Raw genomic sequence first — 21,350 nt, 5'->3', positions numbered from 1 at the left:
GGCTGAGAGGGTGTTTGTTGTGTTCAGTTGTAAGGAATTCTGTGGGAGCCAAGAATGGTTCCCACCCGGGCCCCCTGAGGTGGAATCTGAGTACACTCCCTGGAAACCCACCTGCTGGCTTGGCAGTGACCCCGAATTCCACTTTCAGAGAAATGATCCCGTCTCTCTCTAAGCCTGAATATGAAACAATCAAAAACACCACATGCTCCCATAGCAGAGAACGTAAGATGTAAGGCTCACGTATAGTAAGAACATACAATGTATAGATGTAAGGACACACCATGTATAGATGCAGATAATAATTGCAAGAGTATAAAATAGCAGAATCATCCAGTTTCAAGCTTGCAAATTTTGTGGCAGAAAAAAAAAAGCTCAATTGGATCCAAAGGATTGACTTGTATCCAGTATAGTAGGAGTTTGTTTTTTGCTCTTTTGTTTTTTTAAAACTATGTTCAGAAGGCGTGGTAGATAGGATACTTCATGTCCTTTAATCCTACAGATATTCTTATGAAGTAATTGCCCTCAATTTATGCAGACGGGAACACTGAGACCCAAAAAGATTGATGCCATTATTCTTTTTAAAGATTAACTTGTGTGTGTGTGTGTGTGTGTGTGTGTGTACACATGCATGCAAATGCCCACAGACAATGGGAGATTCTGCTCGATCCTTTAGAGGTGCTGTTAAAGGTGGCTGTGAGTTGCTTGACAGGGGTATTGGGCGCGGCACTTGGTTCCCTCAGCCAATCAGGCAGTGAGCTCAGGCTTCTCACGTGGAAGGGGTGAGTGTAAGAAAGTTACTGTAGCTAATTACTTCACGTTATTCTATAATCTGAGCTAAATATTATATAGTTTATATGTGATAACTCCCCTCCCACTTCTGAATGAAAACAAAGAAGAAAGGAAAAGACATGATTGTTCCTAGGTGAGGTGGAGGAGAAAGTTTGTGATAGAGATATTGGAGATCGTAGCCAGTGGCAGACACATCTGGAGTCGTCATGACCCTAAACCATGTCCTGAGAGAAGAAGGGGAAGGGAGAGAGGGAAGCCAAGTAGAGCACCCAGGAGGCCAAAGGTACAAAAGGAGAAACAGGTAACCCTAATGTCTGGATGACATAGGGAAGGGCCTCTGTGGCTGCAGAGTTCAGGGAAGAGGGTGGGGTATGCAGACCATACCCTGTAACAGGTAGGGACTGAGGGATTCTGGGAGAACCTGGAGGCCAGGCTCACTTCTTCTCCCAGGTTTGCAACATAACATTTACCCCTTTCAGTTCTGAGTGAGAAATGACAATGTCTCCTGGGTTGATTTTTTCTTTTTTCTTTTTTAAAGGTTAAAAATGTGTCTGCAGGCACACAGGACATGCCTCCACCCCCATCTGACTATGCGGAAAGAGTTGACAGTCCAATGGCCTACTCCTCCAATGGCAAAGTGAATGGCAAGCGATCATACCCAGAGTCTTTCTATAAGTCAACACCTCTGTAAGTAGCACTTTAATTTGATAACATTTGTCTAAATATGAGTATTGGCCTATTGTTTTGTGCTATCCTCCCTTTTCCTTGTTAGTCAGAAGGCTGAGAAGTGGCAGTGCCATTGTCCTTTCAGATTTAATCTTTTCAGAAGTCCAAAGGCTTTTTCTCTATTTTTTTTTAAAGGATTATTTATCTTATGTATGTGTGTACCCTATAGCTGTCCTTAGACACACCAGAAGAGGGCATCGGATCCCTTTACAGATGGTTGTGAGCCACCATGTGGTTGCTGGGAATTGAACTCAGGATCTCTGGAAGAGCAGTCAGTGCTCTTAACCATTGAGCCATCTCTCCAGTTCCCAAAGTGTCTGAAACCGAAAATCTGTTTAAAAATTCTGTCTTGCAACTGTGGACTCCTGTAAAATAAATAATAAGTTAAATATTTACTTAACTTCAAGAAGGAAATACCAGGGCATAATCATTCTGATCAAAGCAAAATCTAATATCTGGGATTCACTCATGATTTTCTGGGCTCCTCAAAGGGCTTGAGTCACTTCTCCAGCTCTGGCTTCTGCAGTACACAGAGCTTGTCTTAAGCTCAGGCAGAATCCACTCATAGGCTCTCTTCATGGTGCCAAGCTTCAACTTCTCTGCATGACCCCTTCAATCTCTGGCCTTTAACTGGCACCGAGACTGTACCTTCACCAATGACACCTCCTGGCCTCTCACGGTGCCAAGCCTCAGCTGCTCTCCATGACCCCTTCATGCCTTCAAAACCAGTATCACCTAGGTGACTGACTCTTGCACTAACAAGTTCCGCTACCAGTGTGAGGTGTACCTTGGCCACCTCTGGAACACAGCCTCTGTGTGCTGACTCTCAGGAAGCACATCCAGAGGATCTCACCTCAGCGGTGCTCGTCTCTTCTTAGTCATCACTAATTTCTTAGCTTCAGCCAACCAGCATCATTTATCCCAGTAAAACAAAGTTTTTACTTTAGTGGTTCTGGTATTTTGTTAGTCACAGCTGAGTCTTAATCCCCAGCTGACCAGAACTACATTTTCCTCACACAAATGACCCACATCTTTTCATCCCTCTGAAACTTCCCAAGCCAGATCTCCATCATCTGCCCTGCTCTCGACAATCTTAGTTTTCAGAGCCACGACAGAATAGCTCACTGAGCTCTCAAACACTCAATGACTTTTCTTACCCAAAAATCTAATATCACAGTCCTCCGCAGAACACGGTCAGGTCTGCCACAGTAATACTCCACCATCCTGGTATCACCTTGTTTTCGGATTACTATTGTGACGAAACACCATGACCAAAGCAAGTTGGAGGAAAGGGTTTGTTTTGCTCACAGTTCCATTTGTTCATCTTCAAAAGCAGTCAGTACAGGAAGCTGCAGGCAGGAGCTGATGCAGAGGCCCTTAAATAGGCCAAACCATATCCAAAAGAGTTTATATGAAGCCTGCCATGGTGGTACTTACCTACCATACTAGCCCTCGGGGGTATGGAGGCAAGAGGATCAAGAGTTCAAGGTCATCTTCAGCTATGTTGTGAATTTGAGGGCCAGGTTCCATGACAACCTTGTCTCAACAACGAACAAACTCCTTCAAAACAAAGGATAAAAACAAAGTTTGGTTTTACTGCCTCAAAGCAGAAAGCACATAGAGTGGCTGGCATTGTGGGTAGAGTGTCTAAGAGCTGATTAATCATTGACACTCATGTAAGGTTAACATAAGGGTAGCATAACACATACAGCAACATTGAAGAAATAAATACTGCCCTCCCCGGTTCCCCAGCTACACATCATTCCCCAAAGCTTCAGGGTCAATAAGAGCTTAAGTGTGGTTAGAATGCTCAGCAAAGGAGGATGGCTCAGCGGTTAAGAGCACAGACTGCTTTTCCTGAGGTCTTGAGTTCAATTCCCAGCAACCACATGGTGGCTCACAACCATCTTTAAAAAAAAAAAAAAAAAAAAAAAAAGAATGCTGAGCTAAGGCTCTGACAATAGTGAGGCCCAGGTGGCACCGGAAAATCATAAACCTAGAGATAAAACTTAGCTTCTGGATTCTGTAGATTGGAAGCAATAGAGAGGGGAGAAAAAAAAAGCTTCAGTTACTTTTATTTAATACTTGGTCTGAACAGAAGGCTGATAACTTAGAATGTCTCTGCCATTTTGTTGTTGTTGTTCATTTTTGTTCTTTACTGTTTACAGAGCAAAAATGAAACTGTTTCTGCTGCTCAGAAATAGCATGTGCCCGTCTCAGCCCTTTTTATTGCTGTTGGGTTTTGTTTTCATGCCCAGCGGCAGGAACATTATATGCAATTTAGCGTCTGATGCAACGTGAAATAATTACGTTAGGAACATAACATGTGTTCTGTTAAACCCCTGTTGCTTCTACATGGCTTTAAGTTCAACACAGACGGAGTTAAAAAGAATACTTAATAAGCTCCGTCCCTTGAAAGGTGGGTGTCTTAGTCAGGGTTTCTATTCCTGCACAAGCAGCATGACCAAGAAACAGTTGGGGAGGAAAGGGTTTATTCGGCTTACACTTCCACACTGCTGTTCATCACCAAGGAAGTCAGGACTGGAACTCAAGCAGGTCAGGAAGCAGGAGCTGATGCAGAGGCCATGGAGGGATGTTACTTACTGGCTTGCTTCCCCTGGCTTGCTCAGCCTGCTCTCTTATAGAACCAAGACTACCAGCCCAGAGATGGTTCCACCCACAAGGGGCCTTTCCTCCTTGGTCACTAATTGAGAAACTGCCTTACAACTGGATCTCATGGAGGCATTTCCCCAACTGAAGCTCCTTTCTCTGTGATAACTCCAGCTGTGTCAAGTTGATACGAAACTAGCCAGTACAGTAGGTATTTAGATAGGGCCTCTCGGTGTAGCCCACTCAAGATGACAATGATTCTTCAACTTTAACCTCTTGAATGCTGGGATGACAGGCATTCATGACTATACTCAAAACCATGAAGCGTTTTAGTTTAACACACACACACACACACACACACCAGCATTCCTGGGGACTGGAAGAACCTGTAGAAAAGAACTGTCCTCATTATTTTCCTGATAAGTCTTTTGTTGAGTAAGTCTCTGGCACAGGGCAGATAAACACCTCTTACAGCTTAGTCTGAACTTCCTAAAAGGAAGCGTGAGATCCACTTTACTTAGAAGTTTTAACATGGACTCCCCTCCCCCAATCAGAACTTTAAAGCTGCTTGTGTGTTGGAAGGGTCTGAATTGGTGCCAGACTGAATGCAGGAATCTGTGCATCTGCTCAGGGTGAGCGCCCTTGACTGTGGGTGTCTCTTAGCCCTGTTCTTGCTGCCCTTTTGGTTGCAGGGTGGTGGCAGAGTCAAAGTGTATTCTATCTCTGAGCGATGGCCTGTGTTTTCACTAGGGTGCCTGAAGTGGCCCAGGAGATTCCTCTGACCTTGAGTGTGGATGACTTCAGGCAGCCTCGGTACAGCAGCAATGGTAACCTAGAGACACCTTCTAAAAGGGCTCCCACGAAGGGGAAAGCAGGAAAGGGCAAGAGGACGGACCCTGACCACTATGAAACAGACTACACGACAGGTGGGGAGTCCTGCGAGGAGCTGGAGGAGGACTGGGTCAGGTAAGCCCTTCTCTTCTGCCCCTTAAGCATTTGGTTACAGGCCAGGTTTGTGGTTGTTGCCTTGGAAACTGGGGTCATGATGTCATCTCATTTTTTCCCCTCCAGGCCTGGAGACAGTTTTGAGGGTTTTGTTTTCCTTTGGTGCCCTTTTATAAAACAGAAGTGCAGGGCTCTGTTTGGATGGTAACCATGTCTCTTTCACACACTCTTCTCCCTGAAGTGGCTCTTCTACCAATTGACACTCAAGAAAGGCTTTCTAAGAAATGAAACATAAGTTTAGGAGAATTGTGTTGGACTGATAATAAAATTTCCAAGTACACAGACTTTCCTGAGGCAGTTACTTTCAAGTTATGCTTTCATGGTAAGCCCAGAGATTCTTTTCAAGTTTAACCCAAAGAACTCTGGCAACAGCCTTGTAAGCAGTTGAGGTAACGGTTTATTGCGTAGCTAAGGTGATGGTTAAGGTTTTTGTGTTGATGGCTTGCCCAGTGCTAACTATACAAGTGTGACAGGTAGCCTTGTCATGCCAGGACCACAGTCACAGCAGATTTTCCTTTCCTTTCCTTTCCTTTCCTTTCCTTTCCTTTCCTTTCCTTTCCTTTCCTTTCCTTTCCTTTCCTTTCCTTTCCTTTCCTTTCCTCTCCTCTCCTCTCCTCTCCTCTCCTCTCCTCTCCTCTCCTCTCCTCTCCTCTCCTCTCCTCTCCTCTCCTCTCCTCTCCTCTCCTCTCCTCTCTTTCTTCCTTTCTTTCTTCCTTTCTTTTTTCTTTTTTTCTGTTTTAGACTAGGTTTCTCTGTATAGCCTTGGCTGTCCTAGAACTAGCTCTGTAGACAGGATGGCCTTGCCTCTGCCTCCCAAGTGCTGGGACTAAAGGTATATACCACTGCCGCCCAGCTCATTAAACATTTTTGCAGCATGAATGGTGGTTTATAAATCTCAAGTTCTTAGGAGATATGGGTGGGGCATGGATATACCTTACTTATGATTTTTTCCTTTGATTTAAGTTTTATTGCATTATGATGAGAAAAGATACATAACTTAAATTTATCTGAATTTTTTTAACATTTAAAAACATGTTTTGAGTAAGTAGACTTACATCACATTCTTCTTTGCTTTTTGTACCCCGACTCCTCCAGGAGGGCCCTCCAAACTTGCAATACCTTTCGTTTTTTATCATATTCTTTAAAATTTATAAAATATTGTAACAATAAAAATGAGTATTATAAAAGTTGTTTGATATAAAACAACAATCAATTGAACAGTTAGGTAGATAATTGTCTACAGCAATACTGAAAATACATATATTTTTCTCAGTGTAAATTTTAAATAACTCCAAATATATTAACTGTATGATATTTTAAAATAATATATTACTGTTAGTTTTTTTAATGAACATAAATAAAGTTTTTTTGTTTGTTTGTTTTATTTTTAGTAGAGCTTAAAATCTGGGCTCTTACTGTGGTACAAACACAAAATAAGAACAGTGTTTGGACATTGGAGTTCATTGTAATAAGGCTGTACTTCAATGTCCCTCACATCACCAAAGGATTTTACCTCCATAGTAGATAAGCTAAGAGTTGACAGTTCTGCTGCACCAAGGAATGAATTGTAGGCACGATTTTTGGATACAGATTTCCTGCTATGGTCAAAGCTGTTTGACTTGAGTGATTGTCATCATTCTCAGGCTACAGGGAACAGGTTACATTCATTTAAGAAATGGTATGTGTATTAAGATGGTCTATCCATGAAGTCATTCATCAACTGTTTCAATGAACAATGGTTCTGCTTGGAGGGTGGCACAGATATTAGGTGAGGGTAAGATTCTGGTTCATTGGCTTAGATGATTTTGAAAAGCATTCATCTCAGAATAAGAGTAACTTATAAAGTCCTCTTCTTCAAAATTGATACAGTAATTATAAATATCAAGCAAAACCTTCAGTCTCACTCTTTGCTATTATTCTCTTACAAGCCACCTCCCATTTCTTTTGGCTGTCTACATTTCTTTTGGCTGTATAAATAATTTTGAAATATGTAAGCTGTTCTGAAAACCATACTATAGTCTAAAAACATCAAATAAACAATCCTACTAATAGAGAGGCTGAGATAGGAGAAACATGATTTCAAGACCATTATGTGGCACACAGTAAGACCCTGATATGTACAAACAAGCAGAAAGTATATATGGATTGTATAATATTGGACCTATTTCTCCCATTACCAAATTAGAGAGACCACGGAATGACAGCTGACAAATTTCTAATTCCTCATATTTTTGAATTTCAATCGATTTGGATATGTTAATAATATTAATTTTCATATTAAGAGATATTAAGGAAAAGTGATTGTTACTTCCTGTTAATTTTCTTGTTAGAGGTAGAATTATGTTTGGGTGGGTTTGTTGTCAGTTTCTTGCTCTTTTAGGGTGTAGTTTCACTCTTTGTGTTGGTGTTTTCCATCTATTATCCTTTGTAGGTTTGGATTTGTGGAAAGATATTGTGTAAATTTGGTTTTGTCATGGAATACTTTGGTTTTTCCATCTATGGTAATTGAGAGTTTTGCTGGGAATAGTAGCCTGGGCTGGCATTTGTGTTCTCTTAGGGTCTGAATGACATCTGCCCAGGATCTTCTGGCTTTCATAGTCTCTGGTGAGAAGTCTGGTGTAATTCTGATAGGTCTGCTTTTATATGTTACTTGACCTTTTCCCATTACTGCTTTTAATATTCTTTCTTTGTTTAGTGCATTTAGTGTTTTGATTATTATGTGATGGGAGGAATTTCTTTTCTGGTCAAGTCTATTTGGAGTTCTGTAGGCTTCTTGTATGTTCATGGGCATCTCTTTCTTTAGGTTAGGGAAGTTTTCTTCTATAATTTTCTTGAAAATATTTACTGGCCCTTTAAGTTGGGAATCTTTGCTCTCTTCTATACTTATTATCCTTAGGCTTGGTCTTCTCATTGTGTCCTGGATTTCCTGGATGTTCTGGGTTAGGACCTTTTTGCTTTTTGCATTTTCTTTGACTATTGTGTCAATGTTTTGCTCATTAAAATTTTTTGCAGCATGAATGGTGGTTTATAAGCCTTGCTTCCTCAAGTTGTTAGGAGATGTGGATGGTGCATGAATAAACTGCTTAACATACCTTACTTAGGATTTTTTTTTTGAGACAGTATCTCTCTGTGTAGCCCTGACTGTCTTGGAAACTGCTCTATAGACCAGGCTGGCCTTGATTAAAGTCATGCACCATCTCCTCTGGCATCCACACATATGATTCCTCCTTTTTTTTTAAAGAAGTTTTCATTTTTTTCCCATCTCATCCTTTTTTTTTTCCTTTTATTCGATATTTTATTTATTTACATTTCAAATGTAAGGCAATTTTAAAAAAAGATTTATTTATTATTATACATAAATACACTGTAACTGTCTTCAGACACACCAGAAGAGAATATCAGGTCTCATTACGGGTAGTTGTGAGTCACCATGTGGTTGCCGGGATTTGAACTCAGGACCTTCGGAAGAACAGTCAGTGCTCTTACCTGCTGAGCCATCTCGCCAGCCCCCACATATGATTGTTATACCTTGTTTTCCTTACCCACAAGTCTTTTTGACCTGGTCAATTCATCTATCTGGGATATATTTGTCTAACTTAAATAATGGAACATTTAACTGAATACTGAGAAATCACCACATTTGTTTTCCTTTCAATCAAAAATATAATTTTCCTCTCTGTAGAATGAAGACATCTTATTGACTACTAGAGCTAAGATTTAATTAAGTCTCATGCTCTGTGGAGTTTTATCGTCCTGTCAAATTAGCTTCAAGAATTTTCCCAGTGGACATTTTGAGGTGTCAGCTTCATATGCAGGGAATAGCTGGCACGTTCAGACATACACAATCCAGCACAGAATGCTTATTACATTTTCTTTATTGGGGTGGGGCACTCTGTGTGTGTGTGAGAGTGTGTGTGTGTGGTCCCAGAGGACAATATGATGGAGTCACTCCTCTTCTGGCATTCAAATTCATGTCTTCAGGCCTGGAAGTGAGGCCTTCTGCCCGCTGATCTCGATGGCCTCAGAATTCCGGCATTAGTTCGTCAGACTTTCATGAGTTGCCAGTTTATTTACGCAATGCATTTGTTTTCATAGGTGTGTGTGATTTAATGCTGGAGATTGAACCTAGGGTGTTACACACACTATACACCCACTTTAGTGCTGAGCTACGCCTCTAGCCTCTGTGTGTGCATTTTTAATGCATACTTTTATAATGAAAGAACAAGATAAGCTCTTTCCACTTGGGAATAATAAGACCAAAAATAAATAAATAAGCTTGTCTGAAGATGGTAGGTGGTAGCAGGAAACAGCCACTCCCAGACAGCTGTTTTGAGGTAATCAAAACAGGCTATGTGTCCAGCATTGTTTTAAGACTTTAAACCTAGGTGTTCTATCACACTGTAGTATCATTAGTGAGAATCAATGTATTCTCATTAACTAAAACCTTAAATTTCATGACATTTGCCTTGATTTGTAAATATATGAGAAGTATTTATATAATATGAATGGTAATATAAAAAGAATAATCAGTCTGTGTGTGTGTGTGTGTGTGTATGTGTGTGTGTGTGTGTGTGTGTGTGTCTGTGTGTGTGTATGTGTGTCTGTGTGTGTGTGTTACTATGGCTTAAACCCAGAACTTTGATTGTATACAGTGTAGGAAAATGGTCTGCCACTGAGCTTTTGAGGTCTAAAATCATTCCAGAGAGCTTGTCATTTTAGCAAGGGAGCACAGAACATTCCTTCTGACAAGCATTTGGCTTTGGTAGGGATGTGTTTAGAGGTGAGGGAGGCAGGGAATATCCACTTAGCTACTTCAGACTGAGCCCCTCTGTAGTGAATAGGTGACATGTGATGGGCAGCGTACCCTTACTTTTCTGTAATAGTTCTTAGTAGAAATTAATGGCACCTTACCTTTCTCCTAGGACACAACAGAAAACAAGAGGATATGATTTTTAGTATTCCTTACCAGTGTGCTGTCTTTGAGAGAAAACCACTGGCTTTTAATATGTGCAGAGGGTACTCACAAATCATTTTCTCTTCTGATTCTCAGGGAATATCCACCTATCACTTCAGATCAACAAAGACAACTCTACAAGAGAAATTTTGATGCAGGTCTGCAGGAGTATAAGAGCTTACAGGCAGAACTAGACGACGTCAATAAAGAGCTCTCTCGTCTAGATAAAGAGCTGGATGACTACAGAGAGGAGAGTGAAGAGTACATGGTAAGTTGTCTGACTTTTCAGTTTTGTGTTTTGTTTTTCAAGACAGGTCTCACATACTTCCTGCTGACCTCACACTTAATATATACCTGAGGATGGCACTGAATTCTTGAGACTTTTGCCACCATCTCCCAAATACTGGCATTTCAGACATGGGCCACCTTGTCTGGTTTCCAAACTCCTAAATGTTGGAATTCAAATCAATCTCTCTCTCTCTCTCTCTCTCTCAATAAAATTTAGATGTTACAAAGCAATAGTCTAAATATATAAATGTATCAATTTCTATTTAAAAGAAAGTGACCATATTAATTTTTATATATCATTTTTCTTGTAAAAACCTCAACTCAGAACTGTAGATATGGAAGTATATCCCTTGGGTGGGACTTGGTGTCTGTTGAATACTTTTAATCTCTGCACTTGGGAGGCATGAGTAGGCTCTCTGAATTTGAAGCCATTCTAGTCTACATACTGAGTTCTAAGATAGCCAGGGTTACATGAAGGGCGGGGGTGAGGGTTGGGGTGGGCTGGTGGGCAGGCATGTGTTTTCTTCCTTAAATTTCTACCACATACCCCAGAAAAAGTTTGTTACCATGAGTGCCTGGAGTGTAGGTAGGCAGACACAATCTTCAATCAGGACTTGTTTTGAGCAGTTAAGAGCACTGGCTTGTCTCCCCAGATGACTGGAGTTCACTTCCTAAGGAGCCACTACCCAATCAGTTATCTGTAACCCCAGTTCCAGGATTTCTGATGCCCTCTTCTGCCCTTCATAAAGACCGGACACAAGTGATATGCAGACTTACTGCAGGCTAAGCATCCATACACACAAAATCAAAATTCAAATTAAGGTGTGCATGTCTTTAATCCTATCACTTGGAAGGCAGAGGCAGGGGGATCTCTGAGTTGGAGCTCATCCTGTTCTACAAAGAGAGTTCCAGGACACAGAGAAATCTGATTTTGAAAAAACAAAGAACAAACAAATAGAAAGGGAAGGAGAGGGAGAGGGAGAGGGAGAGAGAGAGAAATCAAAAGTAAGCAAGCATCATTAGATAGGCACTCAAACTAGTCACCAAAACTTGACTGGGCAAGGGCAAAGTAGAGTGTCCTCTTGTGTTAGGTTTTCAAGTACATGAGCAAATAACAGCAGGAAGGTTATCAAATTAGGGGCTTGCAAATGTCCAGCAGACACTGACTGGGGAAGCCTCTTTCAGGCTGTTGTTCCCTGTTGAGCTTTCTCTCCCACTTGCGGGCTTCCCATGGCTCAACTTCAGCTCCTGGTTCCCACTGCCAGGAAAGCTGACACTTTTCTGCCTTGGGGTAAACAGTGGTAGCCTCTGGATTCAGCTCTAGCAGTTATTAAGGACACAGCGTTGTTACTCGGGCTGTTTGGCTGTTCTCTCCCTGCCTTGGAGTAGTGGGTGCTCCAGTTCTTGCTTAGGTGGTAGTATTATAGGCATGTGCTGTCTCACCTGGCTTTTCTTCTTCTTCTTCTTCTTTTTTTTTTCTTCTTCTTCTTTTGCAGAGATAGACAACACTTTAGGCAAGCTCCCTCCCACTGCTACTTGAACACAGTGCTTGGCACGGCTTTCCTTCCATCTCCTTTACACAGAAGTGGCTTGTGGTTATTGTCTGGTATCAGTAATAAAAGTCTACTTCTAGTGACCCAGCGCCTGGCTCTGAGCACAGGCTGACCTTGAACCCTTCATGCTCATGCCTCTGTCTGCCAATGCTGGGATTTCAAGTTTGTAGCTATAGGATTTTTAATTTTATGATTGTATGTATCATCCTTTACTGAAGGATATTTCTTTGGAAATAGTGTAATACGGAAAAAGCTACTGGCAAGCCTTTCAGGTTTGTATTTGTGTGTTCTTAGGTAGTGAAAATAAAAGCCAGAATGTGACACTGTTGATCCAGAGAGAGGGCGTGCATTTAAAATATTTCAGTTGCCCATCAGGATTGTACCAGCCACATTTCCCCAGTACTGTGCTAGGTGGCTCATTTGACTGCCTTAGGTATTAGTAACTAAACCTTCCCTCCCCATCACTTCATATACTCACTAGAGATCTGCCTCTTTTTCTTTTTCTTTTTCTTCTTCTCTTCTCTTCTCTTCTCTTCTCTTCTCTTCTCTTCTCTTCTCTTCTCTTCTCTTCTCTTCTCTTCTCTCTCTCTCTCTCTCTCTTTCTTTTCTTTCTTTTCTTTTCTTTTTTTTTTTTTTTCCGAGACAAGGTTTCTCTGTATAGCCCTGGCTGTCCTGAAACTCACTCTGTAGACCAGGCTGGCCTCGAACTCAGAGATCTGCCTGCCTCTGCCTCCCGAGTGCTGGGATTAAAGGCATGCACCACCACTGCCCGGCACTACTGTACCTTGATTTATCTATTGTTTTATAGCTTCTATCTCATATTTTGGTAAACCTTTTTCAGTTCATTCAACACTTATTAATCAGTTTTTGTGTGTTTGATAATTTTATGTCCCTCCCTGCAGAGAACTCAAATTCTAATCAGGAGCCTGATATCTGAATGGCTTAGACAGTATGACTGACACTGCTCACATTATCTGTAGAAAGGACTGTCTGAGTAAATACTCTGAGAGGGAATTAAGGCAGTCAGATGCCTAGACAATTGAGGGGAGGCTTCATTGAGTTGTGACTGGATTGGGGCTGGAGAGATGGCTCAGCGGTTAAGAGCACTAATTGCTCTTCCAGAGGTCCTGAGTTCAATTCCCAGCAACCACATGGTGGCTCACAACCATCTGTAATGGGGATCTGATGCCCTCTTCTGGTGTGTCTGAAGACAGCTACAGTGTATTCATATACATAAAATAGATAAATCTTAAAAAAAAATAAAGAGAATTGTATGGGAAGGGTGTGTGGCTTTCACATGCCCTTTTAGGTACTTGGAAGGCCACAATCTCAACAACCAAGCCCTCTCTCCAGCTCCAAAGAATACTATTCTTTCTTTTTTGTTTTTTGTTTTTTCGAGACAGGGTTTCTCTGTGTAGCCCTGGCTGTCCTGGAACTCACTTTGTAAACCAGGCTGGCCTCCAACTCAGAAATCCACCTGACTCTGCCTCCTGAGTGCTGGGATTAAAGGCGTGCGCCACCACGCCCGGCTAAGAATACTATTCTTGAGGGAGAAAATGCTTCAATAACCATTTTCTTTCTTTTTGTTTCTTATCCTTAGGCTGCTGCTGATGAATATAATAGACTAAAGCAAGTTAAGGGAGTAAGTATCCAGTTTTTTGTTTTTTCTTTTGGTGTCTCTGAGACAAGGTTTCTCGATATAGCCCTGGCTGTCCTGGAACTCACTCTGTAGACCAGGCTGGCCTTGAACTCAGAGATCCATCCGCCTGCCTCTGCCTCCCAAGTGCTGGGATTAAAGGTGTGTGCCACCATGGCCCGGCATAAGTATTCAATTTTGAGACTCTTTTATTTAATGTTTATAGTGACTATTCCTTTCTTATGTATGTACACTGATTATAGACAGAGTCCCTGTCTTTTACCTATGAGCATTATAACTGAGAAGTTAGGACTTTAGTTTTATTTGTTTATACCGATTTTCTAAATACTTTTTTTGAGACAGGGTTTCACTGGATATCCCTGGCTAGTCTACAGTTCAGCTTTGTAGATCAAGCTTGCCTTTGTCTCCCAAGTGCTGGGGTCAGATGCAATGCTTTACCATACGCAGCCCTAAAATCTTTCTTTAAAGTTGAAGTATATCTGTAAATACTGTGTAAGTCCTAGTGGGAGGGTTGGTAAGTTTTGACCTTAAACCTGTATTCTTGGCACCCAGAAAAAGAAATACATTTTTTTAGTAACCTTAATAGCTCCTCATTCTTATTCCTCTCCTGTGTTATGGGAAATATTAAAAAATGAACCTTCCAACTCTCCAAGGGCAGGACTACGCTCCCGCACTCCTGCCGGCCCTCCAGCTCTCTTCCAGCCATGCTGCACCACAAGGCTTCCCCCCGCCCCTTAGGTCCTCTCACTACCACGCAATGCCTCACCATGGTCAGCCATTTCAACACCTAATTACCTGGTAGAATCAAGACTCTTAGAGCTTAATTAACCCATCAGATTTATGTATCACTATAATTGCTATTTATAAGATGCCAGTACAAGGGGCTGGAGAGATGGCTCAGCGGGTAAGAGCACTGACTGCTCTTCCAAAGGTCATGAGTTCAAATCCCAGCAACCACATGGTGGTTCACAACCATCCTTAATAAGATCTGACGCCCTCTTCTGCTGTGTCTGAAGACAGCTACAGTGTACTTAGATATAATAATAAATAAATAAATAAAAGAAAGAAAAAAAGATGCCAATACAATAATTTCAGAGCCAATTCATAATGATAAAAGCTTGATCCCAAAATTTCTAACCTTGTGAAATCATAGCGACTTGTAGCTGGTAAGTAGACATGGGTTCATGTTCCCAGCCATCTTCCTCCTCTCCTCTCATCCCCTGAGATGCTGTCTGTGCAACTCTTAGCTCTGCCTCCCTTTTCACTGTCCAACCACAGGTCTCCTCTGCACTAATAATTGAACAGGGAAAATCCTGCAACATTCCTGTTCTTATACCATCCCCCAAAATTATACATTAGTCTTGACTATTTAAAATTACTTGAATAAAAAGAAATGATGGGCCTGGAGAAAGAAAGAAAAACAAAGATTTATTTGTGCTTTTGTGTGTTGTTATTCATTTATTTTTATCATTATGTAGTGTTATGTTGTACAAAAATAGAACTTAATCATCTATTTTATTTTATTTTTTGGCTTTTCGAGACAGGGTTTCCTCTGTGTAGCCCTAGCTGTCCTGAAACTCTTTTGTAGACCAGGCTGGTCTCAACTCAGAGATCTGTCTGCCTCTGCCTCCCAAGTGCTGGGATTAAAGGAATGTGTTGCTGCTATGTCTGCCTATTTATTTTATTGTTAACGATTATTTGATTCCTTAGTTTTAAGAGTTCACAAATAATACAGCATCAGTGTGCACACATCTGAGAGGTTTACAGTTTGTAAACTGTAGAATCATTAGGCTCATGCCTGTGTGTGTGTGTGTGTGTGTGTGTGTATGTGTGTATGTGTGTGTGTGGTGTAGGTGTCTGTGGGTGTGTTTGGGTGTGGGTTTCTGTGTGTGTGTGTCTGTGTGTGGGTGTGTCTCTGTGTGTGTATGTCAGTGTGGGTATGGGTGTGTGTCGGTGTGGGTGTATCTGTGTGTGTCTGTCTCTGTGTATGTGTGGCTTCAGTAGATTCTGTCATACAGCCTTCCCAGGAGCTTACACTAGTTCACACCTTCACTGAGAATCTTACTTTGTCCTTGCTAACACTTGATATTACAGGCACTGTTGTCTTGTAACACTTTTTGTTTTCAAAATACTTAATGCTAAAAGTTTTTATTGTAATTACAGAGCATAATGATTTTAACTAAGGTGTGTGTGTGTGTATGTGTGTGTGTTTCCTACTTTATTTTTTGAGATAGGCTCTTCTGTTGAATCTGGAGCTTGCTTTACTATTTTTGCTAGATTGAGTGGCCCAAGATCCTCCTATCTCCTCCCCCCAGTGCTCCTTACCCGACAGTGCTCCTCCCTCCAGGGCTGGAATTACAGGTACAGGCATCACACCTGGCTTCTTATGTGTGTGCTGGATATCGAACCCAGTCCTCCTGCTTTCAGTAATAGGCCCTTTGCATCAAAGCCCCTCCCTAACCCTTTAAATGAGTTTAAAGGAGTATATGGGGCAGAGGACCTGAGTTTGTTGCCCAGGGGAGCCAGCACCCTCTACTTACTTACTGTGTGTATGTATGAAGTTTGCATTTATGTATGTATGTACTTACTGTGTGTATGTATGAAGTTTGCATGTATGTATGTACTTACTGTGTGCATGTATGAAGTCTTCTTACTTACTGTGTGTATGTATGAAGTTTGCATGTATGTATGGATGCGTGGAGGAGCATGTGTACCATGGCACAGGGGTGGACTTCAAAGGACACTTGCAGGAGTCCATTCTCTTTCCACCGTGTGGATTCTGGGGATGGAACCCAGATCTCAGAGCTCTGCAGCTGGCGCATTTATCTCCTGAGCCATCTTACTAGTAGCCCCTGAAATTTTTTTTTTTAAAAGATAATTTATAAACACAAAGGTCAGTGAATTCTCATAGTGACTTAACATATTTTTTAGAAATAAACATATCCTTTGTAAAAAATCAGTTTAAAAGATATTATTGAGGAAAAAGGGCCATCTGCCTATGTGGTCAGTGATAGTGCTCAGTACCTTAAACCATCTGCCTGTGTGGTCAGTGATAGTGCTCAGTACCTTAAACCATCTGCCTGTGTGGTCAGTGATAGTGCTCAGTACCTTAAACCATCTGCCTGTGTGGTCAGTGATAGTGCTCAGTACCTTAAACCATCTGCCTGTGTGGTCAGTGATAGTGCTCAGTACCTTAAAGATACTCATTTAGTACTCATTACTTCTTTATGACTAGTCTTTCCTTTTTTTGTTTTGTTTTGTTTATCCTTGCTTTCTCAGGAGGCCCATTTTTTTAATTTAAATTTTTTTCATATAATTTTGATGTTTTCCCCTCTCTCCAACTCCTCCCAGATCCTCCCTACCTCTGTATTCACTCACCCAACTTGGTGTGTTCTCTTTCTCTAAAACACACTTTAGAAAAAAGGAAGAGGCTGGGGAGATGGCTCAGAGGTTAAGAACACTGGCTGCTCTTCCAGTAAGTCTGGAGTTCAATTCCCAGCAACCACATGATGGCTCAAAAACATCTGTAATAGAAACCGATGCCCTCTTCTGGTGTGTCTGAAGAGAGCTACCGTGTACTTATATACATAAAATAAATAAATCATTCCTTTTTTTTTTTTAAAGGAAAATCAGAAACAAAAACCCAGTATGTTAAAACAAAACAAAACAAAACAAAACACCCAAACAAAAAGCCCACAAACAATACAAAACAAAAAACCATGGAGTTTTGCATTGGGTTCTGCCATGAGTGTAGTTAATATATCCAGTGACACTTCTAGAGTTTTATTTCATTTTTAAATTTTTTTGTTTTTTCGAGACAGGGTTTCTCTGTAAAGACCTGGTTGTCCTGGAACTCACTCTGTAGACCAGGCTGGCATCGAACTCAGAAATCCACCTGCCTCTGCCTCCCGAGTGCTGGGATTAAAGGCGTGTGCCACCACTGCCCAGCTAGAGTCTCATTCTTTAGTGTGTTGGCATTTATGTGATTTACTCTCTCTGTCTCAGTCTGCAGATTATAAAAGTAAGAGGAATTACTGCAAGCAGTTGAAGAGCAAATTATCGCACATCAAGAGGATGGTGGGAGATTATGACAGACGGAAACCTTAGAGAGATGCCAGTTGCGGGAGAAGGGAGAGGTGCATCTGCCTGCACGATGTCTCTGCAATTCTCTCCAGAGGCAAACTGACTTTGGACTCTAATCTGGGAAGTTAAAACTTTGTGATCATTACAAAGTTTCCGTGGCTTTAATTCCATCAGTTTCCTATCTCCAGTATTGAAGCATTTTATAAATGGCTTTTGATAATTGACTGGGCTGAACACTCCAATTAAGGATTTTACAGTTTCAACATTGATTCTTGTATTAAGAATTAAAATGTTGCTTGATATTTTAAATGTCAAGAAAGGTCCTGGTGTGAGCTGTGATGTGTGTTGAGCTTTGATGTGAAGGTTCACACGCCAGGCAGTGTGTTCCTCCAGGTAGACCGTCTAATCAATCTTTGCAGCAGCCCTCAGGTGACTGTTATTTAGAATCAGGTTGTTTTTGGTTTTCCAGACAGGGTTTCTCTGTGTAGCCCTGGCTGACCTAGAACTTACGCTGTAGACCAGGCTGGCCTTGAACTCACACAGCTTCTCTGAGTGCTGGTTCAGGAGTTAACGTCGTGGACCGGTATCATCACTTTTCCTGCGGTGACTTCTCCAAACTGAAACTGCTAAGGCAGTTTTGGCTAAGTCTGTTTTATGACTGCAAATGACAGCATTCCTGCCTTTGTATTTCAGGGGAAATACGATACATTATATCGGCCACGTTCCCCACCACTGTTTTTCTTATATTGACTTTTAACAAATGAATAGGATTATTTTTGGCTTTACATTTTTTCCTAACACTTAAGATCATATAAAATTAACAAGTATGTGAAATTTAAGAATTGTAAATATATATTTACGTTTGAAAGATGATTTTAAATCCAGGGTTAAAGTGCTTTTTATCTTGTATAGTTTACATGCTTTTTTTTTTTTTTTTTGATAACCCACTAGACCTTTCCATTGTATCAGAGTATCCAATTACATTTACAATTATGACTTGAATTGTATTTCACAGGAATGCTCAAGTTTTGTACATATTTTATAAGGTATTAAACCTGATGTTCTCTTTCTATAATGTGCTCATTTGATGTCATTAGTACTGTTCTATTCAGTTGTGCAAAGCTATACTAAAGTTTCAGTGTGTGAACTACCTTGGGTGCTGTGCTAGCAGGTGATTGCCCAGTCCTTGGGCAGTGAACAAAACTCTGACTAGAAATGGGATAATGTTCATAGAACAGCATGATACTTAAACAGTGTCTGTAAATCCCAGGATGTTCTTTATAAATTAAAATTTTTGTTAATAGTATAAAATTAGCTGATAGTGCTTCATAGACCACATTGACATCCAGCCCAATTTGGTCTGTTTTAGCTGAAAATGTTTTATATACCTTTCAGACATGGCAGTACATATTCTTGTTTATACAATTTTTGAATTATTTTCCAATGATAAAAATTTAAATAATGTTTTTGTATAATACTGGGTCAATTTTTTTTTCAAATTAAAGAAAAATTTTATTTTCTACATGCTGAACATAGTACAAAAAAGTATTTTCGTCCCTTTTGGATTGACATCGAGTAGGAAAGACTGTTTGGAGCTCCTTAACTGGTCATTATGTTAATTAACGTCTCCCTCTTGGAAATCATTGTTCTTTTCTGTTGTTTTGTTTTGATTTAGACAGGGTTTCACTAGGTAGCTCAAGATGGCAGACTTCAAATTTGCAGTCCTCCTGCCTCCCACTCCCCGGGTGGCAGGTAGATTAGAGGTTCTCCTCCAGGCCTGGCTCCTCCGTAGTTTATGAAGCCAATTTGCTAGTGTCCTCACAAAGCAGGTCTGTTCTGTTAGATGAAGAAAATGAAGTGGCAGGAATTATAAAACTGTGCCATAAAATTAGATGTTGGAAGAGTAAAAGAAATAATTCTTTTCCAACGTGGTGCTACCACTGCAGGCCTGAAGCCAGTACCAGGGTGTGTCCATCGGTCTGTTCAGGCAGTTTCTTAATGTAAAATAGGGGCTAGATTAAACCTTAGAGGCGTTTTACATTCTGACCTATGGTTTTTGGTTTTCATACCTACGTTCTGTTAGTAAAACTATTCTTTACATGCTTTTTTTTTCAATAGTTATGTGAAAACATAACCCTTCTTATGAAGTTCCCTGCATTAAATGATGCGCACGTGTGTGTGTTATTGTAAGTTGGTAAGATCAAGGTTTCCATTTTGAAAAGCTGAAAACATTAGAATAAACATACATGAACTAACCCCTCCCCCAGGAAAGGCAATGATGTTTTGTTGTGTGTGCTTTATATTTTTGAAATAAAGTCTAGTATTTACAGTAAATACTAGTCCACTGTTTGCAGTTAACATTGTATATACAGATATACAGGATACCTCGTTCAGTTCTCATAACAGCCTCTTAGCATGGGACTGTTGCTTGTTCTCATTTTATGGATAAGGAAAGTAGTGCTCTGGTATGTTATCTGCCTCAGCCACATACTAGTGAGTTTAGATGGAGGTGCGATCTTGATCCTTTGGACGAGGAAATCTTTATTTTTCCATCCTAGACTGACTGCTAAGTGAAACATTGTGTAGTGTAGGGCACTGACTGCTAAGTGATGCACTGTGTCATGTAGGGTACTGAGTGCTAAGTGATACACTGTGTGATGTAGGGCACTGACTGCTAAGTGATGCACTGTGTCATGTAGGGTACTGAGTGCTAAGTGATACACTGTGTGATGTAGGGCACTGACTGCTAAGTGATGCACTGTGTCATGTAGGGTACTGAGTGCTAAGTTACACCCTGTGTGATGTAGGGCACTGACTGCTAAGTGATGCACTGGGTGATGTAGAGTACTGAGTGCTAAGTGATACACTGTGTCATGTAGGGTACTGACTGCTAAGTGATATACTGTGTCATGTAGGGTTGCTCTGTCTAGTCTAAGTATCTTGTTTTAGTTTTGAATGTATTTGAAGTACTTTATATTAATATGAAAAGCTTCATCTGAAATCTGAAGAATCTGTAAAGACCTGAAAGAGTCAAGAATGACCAGAGCAGAAGGCTGATTCCCCTTGGTGTATGGGAATTCTTCACTTGCCAACACTTCTTGGGTATACCAGCAGTTCAGTACAGTAGTGTTGGGATAGCAGCAGCAGTGGCATGACCTAGCAGGGATGGCCAGGCCTGAGATGAATTGGTACAAGTCAGCAGGAGGGACCAGGAAGGACATTCAGAAGAAGTTCTGGGCTGTGCCTCTCTCGGGAAGTGTGGAGATAAACAAGCATCGCACAGCGGGCTGTACCAGCAAGCCAAGCCCCACCTCTGTCATTGTCTGTTGAGTCCTATTTATACTCCCTGCAAACATCACATGTTCTCCATGGGTCTGGCCTCAGCACATGAGTCTGACTTAGCGAAACTTCACATGAGTCTTGTCTCAGCTGCCATCACTCTGCCAATTGGCCTGGGTCAGCAGAAGCAACAAGCCACAGAACACCACCAGAAGTCTCTTCGTGCGTTTCTCTCTATGGAGTCCCAACAAAAGGAGCTCAACTACGCAGTGTAAAGGCAGACCAATACATGCGTGTCGTTAGCAAAGACTCCTTTACCATGTGTCCTTTCATGCGCTTGCTTTAGCAGAGCATCTTCTCTCTCGTGTCTGCTTCAGTGAAAGGTTCCTTTACCTGTCTGCTTTAG

At 41.1% G+C, this 21,350-nt stretch overlaps 1 protein-coding gene across 6 annotated transcripts in view; it reads left to right on the top strand.

Moving 5' to 3' along the window:
* Ocln (occludin) overlaps positions 1-19,999 on the top strand; it is a 56,215-nt gene extending 36,216 nt beyond the window's left edge. For 5 of the 6 annotated variants that reach the window (NM_001360539.1, NM_001360536.1, NM_001360538.1 and 2 more), the window contains 5 exons: positions 1,328-1,476; positions 4,876-5,091; positions 10,181-10,352; positions 13,526-13,567; positions 17,588-19,999. In NM_001360539.1, coding sequence (NP_001347468.1) covers positions 1,328-1,476; positions 4,876-5,091; positions 10,181-10,352; positions 13,526-13,567; positions 17,588-17,689 — 681 coding nt within the window. In that variant the 3' untranslated portion in view covers positions 17,690-19,999. The remainder of the gene's footprint in view (positions 1-1,327; positions 1,477-4,875; positions 5,092-10,180; positions 10,353-13,525; positions 13,568-17,587) is intronic. The other variant, NM_008756.2, reaches the window with a different exon arrangement.
* The last annotated feature ends 1,351 nt before the right edge of the window (positions 20,000-21,350 follow it).

The sequence above is a fragment of the Mus musculus genome, chromosome 13, assembly GCF_000001635.26.
Source record: "Mus musculus strain C57BL/6J chromosome 13, GRCm38.p6 C57BL/6J".
Taxonomy (NCBI): Eukaryota; Metazoa; Chordata; class Mammalia; order Rodentia; family Muridae; genus Mus; species Mus musculus.
The sequence above is the reverse complement of the archived record's forward strand: the minus strand, read 5'-3'. Positions and strand labels throughout refer to the sequence as shown.